The 14,887-nt window shown below is 39.9% G+C and overlaps 1 protein-coding gene across 1 annotated transcript in view; it reads right to left on the reverse strand.

Annotated features, from left to right (window-relative positions):
- Positions 1-14,887, reverse strand: part of CHRFAM7A (CHRNA7 (exons 5-10) and FAM7A (exons A-E) fusion) — a 97,982-nt gene that overhangs the window by 24,940 nt on the left and 58,155 nt on the right. The window contains exon 4 of the mRNA XM_038420783.2: positions 10,146-10,255. Within this exon, the coding sequence (XP_038276711.1) occupies positions 10,146-10,255 (110 nt within the window). The remainder of the gene's footprint in view (positions 1-10,145; positions 10,256-14,887) is intronic.

Consider the following 14,887-nt stretch of genomic DNA (forward strand, 5'->3'; position numbering starts at 1 on the left):
ACTGCCCAGCTAAGCAAAAAGTGACTGCATAGAAACCCTCTCACTTTTTTTCTTGGTGCATATGGAATGTAATAATTCCACACTACATATCTATGCAAACAAAGAACATGTTCTTAAATCCTGTTCTCACGTTGGGTCCCTCAAAGATTTAGTGCAGAGGTGGGCAAACTACGGCCCGCGGGCCACATCCGGCCTACGGGATCGTCCTGCCCGGCCCTCGAGCTCCTGGCTGGGGAGACAAGCCCCCGCCTCCTCCCCTACAGCTGCAGCTCGCCATGCCGCCAACGCTCTGGGCGGAGGGTCTGCGAGCTCCTGCCGGGCAGTGCAGCAGCATGGCTGGCTCCGGCCAGGCAGTGTAGCCGCCCGTCCTTCTGCTCTGAGCAGCATGGTAAGGGGGTGGGGAGCGGGGGAGGTTGGATAAGGAGCAGGGGGTCCCGGGGGGGCAGTCAGGGGACAGGAAGCAGAGGACGGTTGGATGGGTGGGGGTTCTGAGGGGGGCATGCAGGGCAGGAAGTGGAAGTGTGAGGAGGCAGATAAGGGGTGGGGGACAGGCTGTTTGGGGAGGCATAGCCTTTCCTACCCGGCCCGTCATACAGTTTTGGAACCCCGATATGGCCCTCAGGCCAAAAAGTTTGCCCACCCCTGATTTAGTGGGTGCCATGCACTCCCTTGGGTAAAAGTCAACAGATTAAGACCATTTTGACCACATTGATTCAATGGTGATTGCTAGGTCTTCGCAAGAAAAACAACAGTAACAAAAAAGCCACACCTACAAACTTTTTGGAAAATGACTGTTTTGGAGAAAATGGTGGAGGGGTCTTGGATCTCTGCAACACCTAGCGCAAATGACCCCAGATTTGGATCACCAACCCTATCCTGCACCCCACTGAGGCACACCATATTTTAAAGGAATACGACTAATCATGTCAATGTTGAAGGATTTTAAAAGGTCAATCTTTAAACAGATGTTGTGACACAACTCAACTATAATACACACACCCAGGGTTCCTTAAAGTCAATGATTTTTTTAAACAATTTTTTAAAAATCAGATTTTTTTTATTTAAATCGGATTTTTTTGATAAAATGTTTTTTGAGGAAAAAAACCCATCTAAAGATAGCTTTAATTAAGATACATTATAGCTCAAAGATATCTCATCATGGAATAGGGGTTATAATTCTAATTATATAGTATGAGACAACATATTCATGTTTAAGAAAAGTTTTGTAAATGAGTTCCAATAGTTCATGGAATAAGGACCCAATCTTATGGGGTTCCAGGGGCTTCTGTATAGATTATTTAGGTTAATCTTTCTATCTACCCAATGGGACTCAGTGCTCAGTCTAGATGATACCATCAGCAAGGCTTAGTTTTGCAGTTCTCAAATTGTGGATTTGTGTTTCCAGAGATAACATGCTTGTTAACAGCAAAAATGTTTTTAAATAAATAAATAAATAATAGAGGTGAGCCATAACAGACCTAAACCCTGTTCCTCTGCAAATTTGTGTACACAGAGTCAATTCCTTACTTCTCTCTAAAAGTGCAAAGTTTCAAAAAGTTCAATGAATAGAAGATTGTTGGGAGTGGAATAGATCTGGACAAGGAGAAGAAGTCTGGAAATAAATGTGAGAAGAGAGGGACAGGCAGTAGAAACAAAAGTGAAACTGTTTGAGCAGCATATTCCAGAAATCTTGAGGTCTCTCTGAGTGTAGCCTTCATTGATTTGAGATCTACCATACCATTCTCTCACTAGAAGGGAAAGCTTATAATGGCAGCAGGCTGTAAAAAAGACCCAATTTGGGAATATTTTAATGAAGTTCCTCTACCTGTACCTGTACATGTAAGACAGGCATGCGTGCAAAATGCAAACAGTGCAACAAAGAAATGCAAGACCTGGTTGCCCGAATGAAACAACATCATGAGAAGTGTTCCTTCTCAGGAGGAAGCTGTGTTGAAGATGATGAAAGGAACATGTCTGAACATACCGGATCTTCAGGATGGTAAATTTTTTTATTTCATACTTCTCTCTTAAGGACTGACCGTCTTCCTTCTGGAATATTCTTGAATTCTCATGTTTGAACAAAAAATATAGTTGTTACTCTATGGTACTATCATTTTAGATGCAGTTGTGATTAAAAAAAATAAAAAGCTGAAATAGGCAGATCTTTCTTTTACAATTTCACCTTTAAAGTAGTACTGAGTGTCAATGAATGCAATGAGTAATACTAAATGAGCAGTATGGTAATAATAATTAAATAATTGCATTGACTTATTTTGAGAATCCATCCTCAACATACAGGATTCTGAAGACTATCCACCTTCAAGATTACCGTCATTTTCTATAGTTTCAGAGTTGTCTGCTAATGATAGCGTTTCAGTCACATTATGTATGTCATATAGCCACAGTATATCACCTGTAGCAAAAAGAAAAAAAACTCCATTATCCATAGATAAATTTGTGATAAGAACCAGCAGATTAGAAAAAGAGGTAATTGATGAAAAAATTGCCCAGTTTGTTTATGCAACAAACTCTCCTTTCCGTATGATTGAGAACCCACACTTCATTAACACTCTTCAGTCATTAAGACCAGGATACAGTCCACCCAACAAAGCAGATGTCGCAGGCAAATTGCTGGATAAAGCGGATGAAAGAGAAATTGAGCAGTGTGCAAAAGGTCTAGAGAGTAAAATTGTTAACCTGTGTCTTGATGGGTGGAGCAATGTCCACAACGATCCTGTTGTATGTGCTTGTGTGACAACAGAAGAAGGGAATGTCTTCCTTACAGAAACAATTAATACATCAGGAAATACACACACAGCAGAATACTTACAAGAAGTAGCAGTAAAAGCTATAACAAACTGTGAAAAAAAATTAAAATGTCTAGCATGCAGCTTGGTCACAGACAATGCTGCAAATGTATCCAAGATGAGAAGAGCGTCCCAAGCTAATAACATATGGTTGCAGTGCTCATTTGATGCACCTCCTAGACTCTGGAAAGACTTCAGTGTTCCAGAAATAATGGCTAATGTTGAAATTGCAAAATATTTCCATAACAACCACTTTGCAGCAGCTGCTCTGAAAAAACTGGGAGGAACCAAGCGAACTCTCCCACAAGACATGCGATGGAACTCAGTTTTGAGCACTGTATCAAGAACTTGACTAATCTGATGACAGTTTGTGAATCAAATCGTGAAAAAATAGATGGCACTGTCACAGCCAAAGTTCTCAACACTGGGCTTAAGAGAAAGGTTGAACACATGCTGAGTACCCTGACGCCTATTTCTGTAGCCTTGAACAAAATGAAGGGAAATAGCTGTTTTGTTGCTGATGCTGTTGAAATTTGGAAGGAACTGAGTGAGATCTTAAAAAGAGAAATATGCAATGACAGAGTTCAATTACAAGCATTAAAAAAACAAATGGGGCAAGCACTATCTCCAGCTCATTTTCTTGCAAATATTCTCAGTACCAGGGTCAAACCTTAGTGGCTGAAGAAGAGGAGTTGGCTATGACATGGACATCCAGCAATCTTCCCTCCATAATGCCAACTATAATAAACTTAAGAGCTAACGGTGAACCATTCAAGAAATATATGTTTGCTGATGATGTTTTAAAGAAAGTCACACCAGTGAACTGGTGGAAGTCACTTAAGCACTTGGATTCAGAGACTGTTGAAGTGAGAATCTCACTTTTAACAGCAGTAGCTTCTTCTGCTGGTGTAGAAAGAATATTTTCTTCCTTTGGACTAATTCATTCCAAATTGAGAAATCGTTTGGGACCTGAAAAAGCAGGAAAGCTTGGGTTTTTTTTCCAGATTATGAACAAACAGGAAAATGAAGGTGAAGATGACTGAGTTAGCTGCAGAAGCCAGTATTATAAATTTCTCATGTTGATCTGGCCGACATAGTCAGTTTAAATTTTGGGTTTTTTTATATATATATTACATTTAACTATTTTAGTTAAAAACAATTTTAACAAAAACAAACCTGATTTTAAAAAACTTGAGTATTTAATTAAATTCAAAAATTCATATGTTTGTTTTGTTAAAATATTCTATATTTCCTGTTGAAGAAAAAAATCCAGAATCCATAACATTGTTGTTTTAGTTAAATAAAACAATTTAAATGTCTGTCTGGTGATGTTCTCCTCCTAATACAGCATGGCAAGAAAATCCTCCAAATATTAATGATTAACCTGTTGAATTGGAGATAGTTCACCTCCCAATGACTTCAAAAATACCCCATTTACCTCTGGTAAATGAAATAACTAAACAATCATTCATTTTCTGATATAGCTGTAAAACTGATCTGAAATGTTTTCAAAATAAATCACTTTAAAAATGTGTAGTGAGTACCTTCTAAAAATGAAACCTGCATCTATCTCAGAGTTGTGAAGAATATGTATTAAGGTTATAACAACCAACAAGAATGCACTTTTATGTAGAAATCCATGATTAAATCAAGTCTTCCTGTCTAGTGATTTAAATCAAATACACCCTGCACATATCATTCCTGTTCAACTTGGAGCTGTCAGAAATGTGCTTTCTCAAATACAGACACAGAGCAAGGATATGGGAAAAACAGCCGTAATAAACTATCACCGCCCATTCAGTCTTTGCCACTGCTAGTAGAGGAAAAAATCTGACAACACAGCTACTGCTGCTGGTAACAGTACACACTCTGGAGTTGCTACTAAACATCCACCGTCTCAGAAATGGTTTGCAATAGGTGTTTGTAACATTGCAATAGGTGTTCGTAACATTGTCCATTGTTGGGCCTCAGTTATTGAGAAGTTCTGCTTGTTTCACTTGTAAGGAGACTGTGACAACCCCAGAAGAATTTTGTGCTATCTGCCATCTTCAATCAAGATACTGCCGAGCTGCATTTCAAAACAAAGTGGAGACATTTCTCAACCTTATGGCACAATGTACACGTGGGTCCTGAACAGTCTCTAGACTGAAAAACAAAATCATACAATTTAAAGGGATAATTCAATAGCCACACTAGACACTAAAAGATAAAAATTATTATCATACTATATCATGCCAAATACAAATGTGCTAATCTATTGTAGAGACCAGTGGTGTCCCTTCTTGTGTCAGATGGAGACTCTGTAGCCAAAATCCCCAGGCTGTATCCTTTGTGTGGTCTCCCAGGCAATTCACAGTAGGAGCTATATTATCCTTGGAGAGGTGCAGCGTGCTATCTACTCTGCTCTGCTAGCCGCTGAAGAGAAGGACTCGGCTATGGCCTTGCTCTTATTCCACACTTTCAGCATCTAATACACACGGTTGCGGCTCTAATGGCACAGAGCCCCCTGCCCCCACTTTCCAGTTGCTGATCCTTGTTGCAAAGTGGGATGGAGGGAGGGGAGCATGCTTGTGCCTGCAATCGGTCCCACATTGTCAAGCATTTTTATGTTTCATTTGATTTCACTCTTTCAAACTCATCAGTTAGGCTCCAATTCAGGGAGGCAATCCTATTCAGTTCAACACTTAAGCGTGGGCTTACAGTGAAGCAAGCTGTTCTGAACAGGGATGCACTTAAGTACATGCTTGAGTGCTTTCCTCATTCCATTTCTAGTTTTTGTGTTATTCAAGGCAAAAATTTTGAAACTCTAGCCCCATGTCCTTTGTTCTGAGGTACCATGCAGGAAAAAATATGAGTATACAGCGTACATATTTAATCTGAATACTTGTTATTTTCCCATTATAAGTTGCAGAATGTATTTGCACAGTGTGCAAAGACCACAGCTGAGAGTGAAATGAGAACAGTGTTGAACAGCATCGGTAACCAGAGGAGTGAAAACAAATGTCAACAACCTGGCAATATTTAAGCAAGCCTTTGGCTTAATCCTGCTCTCAGATCCTGTATGCTGGCAAACACTGCTGTACAATCAATCAGTTACAGTCCTTGAATATGCAGGTGATGTATCTGATTCTACAAGACACATGGAGATGCACATGCACATATATGCAACTTCATCATCAGCACAAGTGAAATGAATATATAGACTGAAAATGCTATAGTTATTCATCACCAAAACAGGAGGAGAGAGGTTTTAAGGTAAGTTTTGATAGATTCTTTAATTATTTTGCCCTGCAGAAAACAATATTGACAATGCATTGGTCGTTTTTGTTAGCAGTCAGCAGATTTTGACATAAAGAGGAATGCTCTGGTCAGAGGCACTAAATTAAAGATGTTCAGTGTCTACAGATGGAGATGTTTAAATAATTGAAGTTGTTTTTCCTCATGCTCTGACCCATCCTTTATGGCAAATATCAGTTCTGCAGCTTCCATGAAAACTTTTTATCCTATTCATTTCAACAGGGAGGCAAACTGATCCAGCAAAGAAATGTTTAACACAAAAATCAGTATGGATGAGTACTTTGTAACATGGCACATCTGAAGAAGTCTTTAAGGTCCCATTGGACTCCTTGTTGATTTTATTTAAAAAACTGTGTATTATACCTATTTATGATTTTATGGTCATGTGACATTTATGTCTGTATTGGTATAAGAGAACTAGCTGATAACATATGGCACTGATTATATTACACAAACACACAAATAAACACACCATTATTGGAAATTGTAATTCTGCTATAGAATAGTTACTCTGGTATCAAATTGAATTTTTGGAGATAAATTTTCAAATATGGTCATCTGAGTTGCGCACACAAAATCTGCACATACAAAATAAGTGATTGTATACAAACAGGTATCTGTGATGATTGTAGTTGGGATGCACATATGCATGTATTACAGACTCAATTTGGTGCCAAAGTCTGCTCCCAGCTTGTTTATGGAACTTTTTTTTAAAAAGGAGTGAGATAAAAGCTGTACAAAGAGGCTGCTGTATGAGTATAAGTAAGGGCAGAATCTGACTTGCTGGATTTAGACAAAAGGATGGAGAGCACACTTATCTCATAAAGGAACTATAATAAAGCTCCTTTTGTTTCATAACAGAAACCTAAAATATACCATACATGATGTTGATCCAACATTAGCAGGAAAGGTGCTCAAAGAGCAAATTCTACTAAATTCTACAAAAGCCATCAAGAGCCTTGACAATAAAATATACAACAAAGTAGATTTTGCTAGCTGAAGGCTCTCTTTTCCACTTTATACATTTTTTAAAAAAATCTTTTTAAAACTCAGTCAACTTTACTGTAAAAGTAACATATCTGAGCTCCTGATAGAACTTTGGTGACAGTAGCACTGAAATTACTGTTAGAATCTGCTCTCACTTCTCCTGATATGGTTCATATCCCTGTTCATCTATCTCCTTACACTCATATAGAATCATAGAATCCCAGAATATCAGGATTGGAAGGGACCTCAGGAGGTCATCTAGTCCAACCCCCTGCTCAAAGCAGGACCAATCCCCAACTATCCTCTCCTGTCTCCAGCTCTGGCGTGAGATCCATTCCCCCGCACCTGGCTTTTCTTAATAATAAATTAGCTAAATACATATTTTTTAAAAATGCTATGTAAAACTGGAACTAGAAGCACAATGAATCAGTTCACATACATCTGTTCAATACTACTGTGATCCTCAGCCACAGGGCTTATTGGTAATCAATCCTGCTGCTCCAGGAAGACTGCACACTATGTTGTCTGAAGACAACAGAAGAAAAGCTATTGGACAACTGCAATGTAAAGACAGATGGTCTCATTTTTACAGTATCGTAGAGCCTTGGACTGTATGAGGCAATTAGTGTAATCAAGGTAATTCTGAAAGGTGTTAATATTAGTGAAGTGAAATAATTTATTTTCATAACACTGAAGAGAAATTTGAATTCAAAACAGTAGCACTGGGCCCCCTGGGGCTAAATTCTGCCCCGTGAGTAACCCATGCAATCCTGTGGATTACATTGGGGTTGCATAGGGTATAATCAGGACAGAATATATCCAAATAGATTTACTTCTGCAATACCAAACAGTCTTTATATTTCTCAGAGCTTCTCTTAGATGTACATCATGAATCCATGCATAATATATACATTATTGAAAGAGTATCTCAGACTAATGTCTTATAGTGAAGAAAAGTCTTGCCGTTCAAATAAATGACATGCTTTAACAGGCAGTTCTCACCGATTCTGAAACCTGCAGAAAAACTGACTGCACGCTGCCAAAGGCTAGATACACTTACCAGTGTCAGAACAAATGCTGATAGAATACTTTGGGGTTTGTTACACTGTGGTGATGCCTACTCAACAAATTACATTTCAAGCACAAAACAAACCCACATTTCATCTCCTACTCCATCAAGTATTTTTAGTAATCAAAGTGGCAGCACCAAGTATTTATCAATGGACTATGAATCTTGTCTTAACAAAATATTGAAATTTAAAAACATTATTCTACACCCAATTTTCACACAAAACTCCTATTAAAGTTAATGAGACTTCTACTTGATGGATGAATGAGGATAGGATATGGCCTTTTTATTATTAAATAAGAAGTTTAGATGGCTTTTGGTTTTGCAGTGTATTTATCAATAGGTGACACTTCTGGTATGAAGTCCTGAATGTACTAGCACGTGTACTCAACTCAGACTTACTACTGGAGCACCATAAAATAAAGGGATTCCATAGTTAAGGTTGCTTTGAAAGTTTCATTATGGTCTTAGGGTGAACCCATCTAAAATTAACTGAGTAAGTGATTCGCTGGAAATATGTTATGTAATTTTTTTTTAAGTTTCATAGTTTTCACAAGAGTTCGTACAAAATTACGCTTGTATTAATTTTGCTGCAGCATCATATTTTTCAGCCCGTTTCTTCAGCACAGAATACACTTTAAACACACAAATTGAGTAGTAATGTACCATCTTTGCTATTGACCAAATTCCACAAATGAAGCTGGCAGATAAAAATGCAAGAAGAGGATTTATCAGTGCCGCCCAGACTCCCTTCATTGAGTAATTGGTAATTTCTGCTGCTATCTACCGGTCTTCCCTGAAAGAACTAGAGTCAATTGTTTAGAGAAGACAGCAGCAGTTCCTTAAATGGTATGCTAACATTTCCTATAGCTTGGGGGAGCACAGACAGCAGCACTGGACAGGAGAATAAGGAAAAGGAAAAGCTAGAAAGCCAGTGATTTGCTGTGGTAACTTCAGCCCAGGTCAGGGTGGGGACATTGAGATCTCTCCCCACCAGATGACCAGAAGAGGGGGGGTCTATTTAGGTCCACCCTGGGGCAGGAAAAGCCCTCTTTTACCAGGACCAAGTGGAACAGCACTCACCTTCCCACCCCTGGGACTAGTTAAATATCGGGGTTTGTCATGATTTGCTGTGTGAATTATGCTAGTTGGTCCTCTCTCAGTGGGCTGGGAAGGACTTTTTTCCTCAATGCCAGATTGGCCAAAGTGATGTGTGGGCTTTTTTCCTTCCCACAGCAGGTTGGAGGCTTAGTTGGGGTGAACATGAAATGGGGCAGGAGTAGGCTGTGATGTTGCAACTCATTATGTAGGCATGGAGAGGATGTCAAGTACAGGTACTCCGTAGGGAAGGAACACATCAATCAGATGAAATGGACTGGTAAAGGATTTAGAGGAAGTAGTGGAAACAGGAGGAGATTGGGGCTCCTATGAGTGGTATGGGAGGGAGCCAAACCCCTCCCACCCTCCATAGCCCTCCCTTAGCCGTCATTTGAGGGGGACCTGGTGGGGTCCCAGCAGCAAGTTGACTGGGGACCAGGATGGGTAAAGGGGCAGGTATATGAAAATGACTGTGGCATACCTGCGCTGTACACTTTTATCTGCCAGCTACTCCCAGACATTTAGGAATAAAGCTGCGACTAATTAAAGCACATCCACTGTCTCCTAGCCTTCTTCCTGCATAGCCGGACAAAGAGTAAGAGTTGGCCTACAGGCAATCAAGCTCTTCTACCTCAAAAAGAGTGACATTTCAACCAGGAGCAGGGGAAAATTGTCCCCACATCATCAAATAGTGCAAGTAAAGTTTAGTTTTCTAATAATCACACTTTATCTGAAACTTAAACTATGTTTTTTGGTAAGCACTTGCATCATCATCTTTCTTGTTGTAAATACCATAATGGTTGCTTTCCATACACTGAATGCTAGTACCCAACACCTAGACATTCTAAAGGAACAGTTATGCTTTCTTTTCATGAAGATGTGCCTACCTGTTGTACAGAAGAATATCTGGCTTCCAAATCTGACCATCAGGAAAACGAACATTCTTCACTCCGGGGTAGTCCGAAATGTTCCATTGTAAATAGTAATCTGTCCAATACTGACACAAAGAAATGTGTTAGTGTCACTTTTTTCCACTTGCTGCCTCTCTCTAGGGATTATCCCAACCAACCAAAGTTTATTTTTATTTTAAAAGTATTATTTAGCTTCAGACAATGAAATGTTTAGAAAGAATGACTTTAGCCACCTTGAAAATAACATGCTAAGCACAAAAATCCCATTTTTAGTTCACAGCAATTGCATACAACAGCCTACAAAAGCAGGTTCACTATGCTTGTATTCTATTGTTCATGCTGTCTTGAGCACAAAATTAGAATAGAACATATTTTTTTTAATACTAATACTAATTCCAATTACATTTCTCTTCTGAGACATAACTTGGATAGTTCCTTTTGTTAAAAATGACTGGATTATGAAACCATTTAGAGGCACTTTGGGTATAACAGCCAAAAGTCTCTTCTGATAAGGGTTACACTACTGAATTTCCAGCCTCTAAAGGAAACAATGCAAATCTACTACAGAAGAGAATGTCTGCTGTGAAAGAGTTTCAGTCCATGTTTTCCACCCTCAAAAAAGAATGTTAATTACTGTGGTTTTGAAAACTATGGGCCCTATCCTGAGACGTGCTGAACACAACTCCCATAGATAGCTGCTCAGCCCAGTGCAAGCAACAATGGTCAAGACCAGGCTTTTAGTTCAGGGTTAGTTAACCCTGTGTTGTTAGAAGGTCTGGATCTGTCACTCTTTAAGCAATGAATGGAAAATGCATTAATGTCAGGGAGCTCATCTCCCACCATCAACTGTATCACACTTTGACTGCAATACATTTTAGTGACCATTTTTTACGAAATGAGTCAAAATTGGATAAAAAAAACTGGCCAGAAACGTCACACAAATCTTTCCAGAAGTTTGCAAAAGTTCAATTCACTTGGGTTTTTAAAAATTGTATGTGCACGGCTGCTGTCCTGGTTTTGTGCCACAAGCAAGGTTGTTCTCACTATATTTGGCCCGACACATCAAATGGAAACATCCAGACCAAAATTCAGATAAATTCCAATAAATGGGTCAGGGTTTCAAGACCCATTACTGCTCTCCATAAACAAGACAATCCCTTTGACCACTAAGCTGCAAGCAGCTTGCTCACAATTTGTGGTAATCAGCAGCCATGACATTTGGCGAGGTGGGGGAGTAAACAGCTTAAAATTAGATTTAAACTGTGCTTTTCCATAAACGTGCGTCTTAATATTGAAACCGCATTCTGTTACGTCCTGCGCAGCATGAATAAGTGTGGCAGACTCAAACCCACAATATGTCTGGCTCATGTTTGACTATTATTCTAAGAATAGCTACGCACCAACTGGTCAACAACTTTGAGAGGGAAAAGACCACCTCAGTCTTGAACTGTGTGGCAATAACAGCTCTTGGGAATACTACAATTTATATTTTTTACATATATCAAATTTTGAGACTACATCTGTGATACCGACATGCTTATCCAACAAAAGGATGGGCCACATTATCCCCTGCACTGTGGCCATGTTGCACCACACTGCCAGCACAAAGAAACCCTAAAGCTGGCCTAGCCAGCCACCAGCAGATCACCACAATGTAGGGGAATCTTCCAGTGGCACAACTGGCACAGCAGTTCCTAATAGCTCCTTCTAGATAGCACAGAAAACGAGGGACATGACCAGCGGCTTTCCTGTTATCGAGCATTTCTTAGTTGCTATAACAGTCCCTTTGGAAAAATCCTCTTTGCAGCCATTGTAATTTAGAGAAGTCCTTGGGCTCCTCTAATTTACAATTGGAGACTAGTCTGGCACACTGACAGCCTAAATTTGCGGGGGAGCAGAAAGGTGGCTTCAAGTTGGGCTGTATGCTTCTCAGCTGTAGACAGGGATCTAGAATGCGGATCTGGCTCTTTCCTTGGTTTTTAAATGAGTATGTTCACTAAGGAGCCTTTCTAGCATTTCCTGTGTAATGACCTCTCATACACTTAGCTCATCATGATAAACCCAAAAAGGTCTAGCACCAGCTAGAAGTACTGACTTCTTTTCTGCCCACTCTTGTACAATTGTCTCCTCCAGCTTCTGCAAAGCTATATTGGAAAGGGGTTCAGGTTTTAGTCTGTCATATGCTTTTGTGGCCAGAATTATGACATGCATCACAGTAACCTCAAAGTCTTCATCAATATTATTCAGTACAGAAGACCTTTTAGGCTTCGTAGGTCCTTGTAGACCTAAGTCACCTAAGCACATGCTTAGAGTTATTGCTGAATTGGTGCCTCAACAGAAGTTATTTTCCTGGTTACCATTTAATATCAAAGACTATCATTACAAGAAGGCGGCAATGGCTTAGGAGTGTCCTGTTCCCAGTACCGCTGCTGCCAAGCCACATGAAATTGCATACTCAGAGCTTTACAGGTTGAGTAAATCAAAGTAAGGCACGCAAATAGCTTTTGAAGTGTTTTATTTTCTTGACACTGAGCTTACACTTCACCCCATATCAACTGGCATTTTTGTCAGGAAGCAGCGGCAGTACATATGTACGCAATGGGAAGGGGTGATTATAGTATGATACATGCTCATACCATGAATCTTTGAAGTGCATCTTTCCCTTGTGGCAGTTCTATCTTACAAAGAGCTTTTACATTTTTTTTTTTGGTAAGGTTTAACACTGTGTTCATTGAACATGTGGGCAATTGCCTTTGTAGCTCATATTGACAATTTGCTTTAACTTGATTTGATTTCTCTCATAGTTTCTGTGACATTTTACATACCTTTCATTATGCTATGCATTCCCCGTTCCCCTGCATTAATTTCCACCCAAACTAGCCATCATATATCTCCCATAAAATACTTCATTACTTGCAGGGCTGCTCCAAAGCCAAATGGCAGGCTTTTAAACATAGACTTTCCAAACAGGGCATTAAATGCACACAATATGGAATTTTAATCATGCAATGGCACTTGCCAAAAACCTTTGACAGGCATTTAGAACAAAAAATGTTTTACCTTGGGCATTCTGGAAACAATATTATCTATCATTCTCATGGGGTCACATCCAATTGCTTTCTTTAAATCTTTAGGGGATAGACAAATTCTACTTGGGTTTATCTCCTTCATTATTCTGCTGCCCCAATCAGATTCCTGTTACTCACATTCAAGTTTTATTTTATTTTTTTAAACATTTTGCCTTAACAAAATTGTGGTGTTAGAGTAGCACTGTTTCAAAGTGATTAGTTTTGCTGCATGTTGTACATGTGACACCACGTACTGGACACTTTTGCTTTTTCTATAGTCATCGCTATAGAGTTCACTGAAATATGTGCTTTTACCCTTTGGCTAATTTGTTTACAACACTGTCAGCCTGACGAATGATCCAAGCAGTATGTTGTTTACTCCTTTAGCTCTACAGATGTCAGTTGCTTGATGTAGACTTAAATCAGGACATCTAAGTACCTTTGGGCCCCGCCCTGCTTATTCCACTAACAATTCTTTTTAATCAAACAGTCTGAATTGCTCAAGTTCCACATTTTCTATAAGCTAAACAATTATTTCCTGTCTTCCAATTTTTGCTAAAGCACCTTACCTATGCTAGTTTTTATAATAACTGCATTATGCCTGAACCCTTTTTGTCATTTTTAACTTGCCAATGGATCCCTGTGAAAATAAATATGATTTTTTGGTCCCTCCCCTTCTTGCAGTGTGTAGCAATGTTGGGTCTATTCCTGCATCTGGATTTTTGATTGAGTCTACTAGCATGGACAAATATTTTACATGTGTAAGCAGAGTATGAATGAGCTCTCCCCTGTCATCTACTGGTGAGCTGTCGAAAAGGACTTCAGGAGCTCATCGCATTTGTATGGACACACCCATCTTGCCTAGGTGCTCAGCATGATGGGATTTCTTGCCCAAAGGATCACTTGTGGCAGGTGCTGGATGCCCAGTCTCCTTGTTATTGGGACAGGCATAATACAGGGTTGTTATCCTTGTTGTGTGAACCGAGGGCAGCAGAACTGTACCTGGCATACGCCGATGGAGGGACTCATCATCAACTGAACAACACTCACTAGGCAGGGGACATGGGTTCCAAAGCCCAATCAGTTGAGAGAAGGTGTGGCTAGGTATTTGTACCTGGTGGTATGGGCTCTCTGTAAGGGACCCAGATATCATTTGATCCTTCCTCTCTCCAGGTATAATGAAAGAGCTAATTGAGAGTCTTATTACACCCTGCAGACCTGAAATCACTGATATCTAAGTCTAAGCATCAGACCTACTTTGGGATAGTGTCTCTATTGCAAGACATTTGCCCACTGTGCACCAGCAGTAAGGCTCCCCGACTAACAGCTGAAATCAGTGAGAGCTGTGTTAAGTGGTGGGCCCTGAAAACATCTTGATGAGTGGGCAGCTGGTGGAGAGGTGTGGCAAGCAGCCAGCAGGACTCAGACTCTGTGCTTGCGAGAGGGGAAGTAGTGCCTCTTAGAGGCACCCGGGGATGGTGTATAATTGTCCCAGGTCACTGGGTGGGGGCTTGAGCTGGTTTTGTGTTGTATTGTTGAAAAGGAACCCCTAGCTACTGAACCCTGGCCTTGTGGCTGCCACATTCCTTTCAAAACAATGTGTACTTGCTGGCTTCACGGAATTAATTTTAAGCTGTTTTGATAGGAAGT

Source organism: Dermochelys coriacea, chromosome 10 (assembly GCF_009764565.3).
Source record: "Dermochelys coriacea isolate rDerCor1 chromosome 10, rDerCor1.pri.v4, whole genome shotgun sequence".
In the NCBI taxonomy this organism is placed as follows: Eukaryota; Metazoa; Chordata; order Testudines; family Dermochelyidae; genus Dermochelys; species Dermochelys coriacea.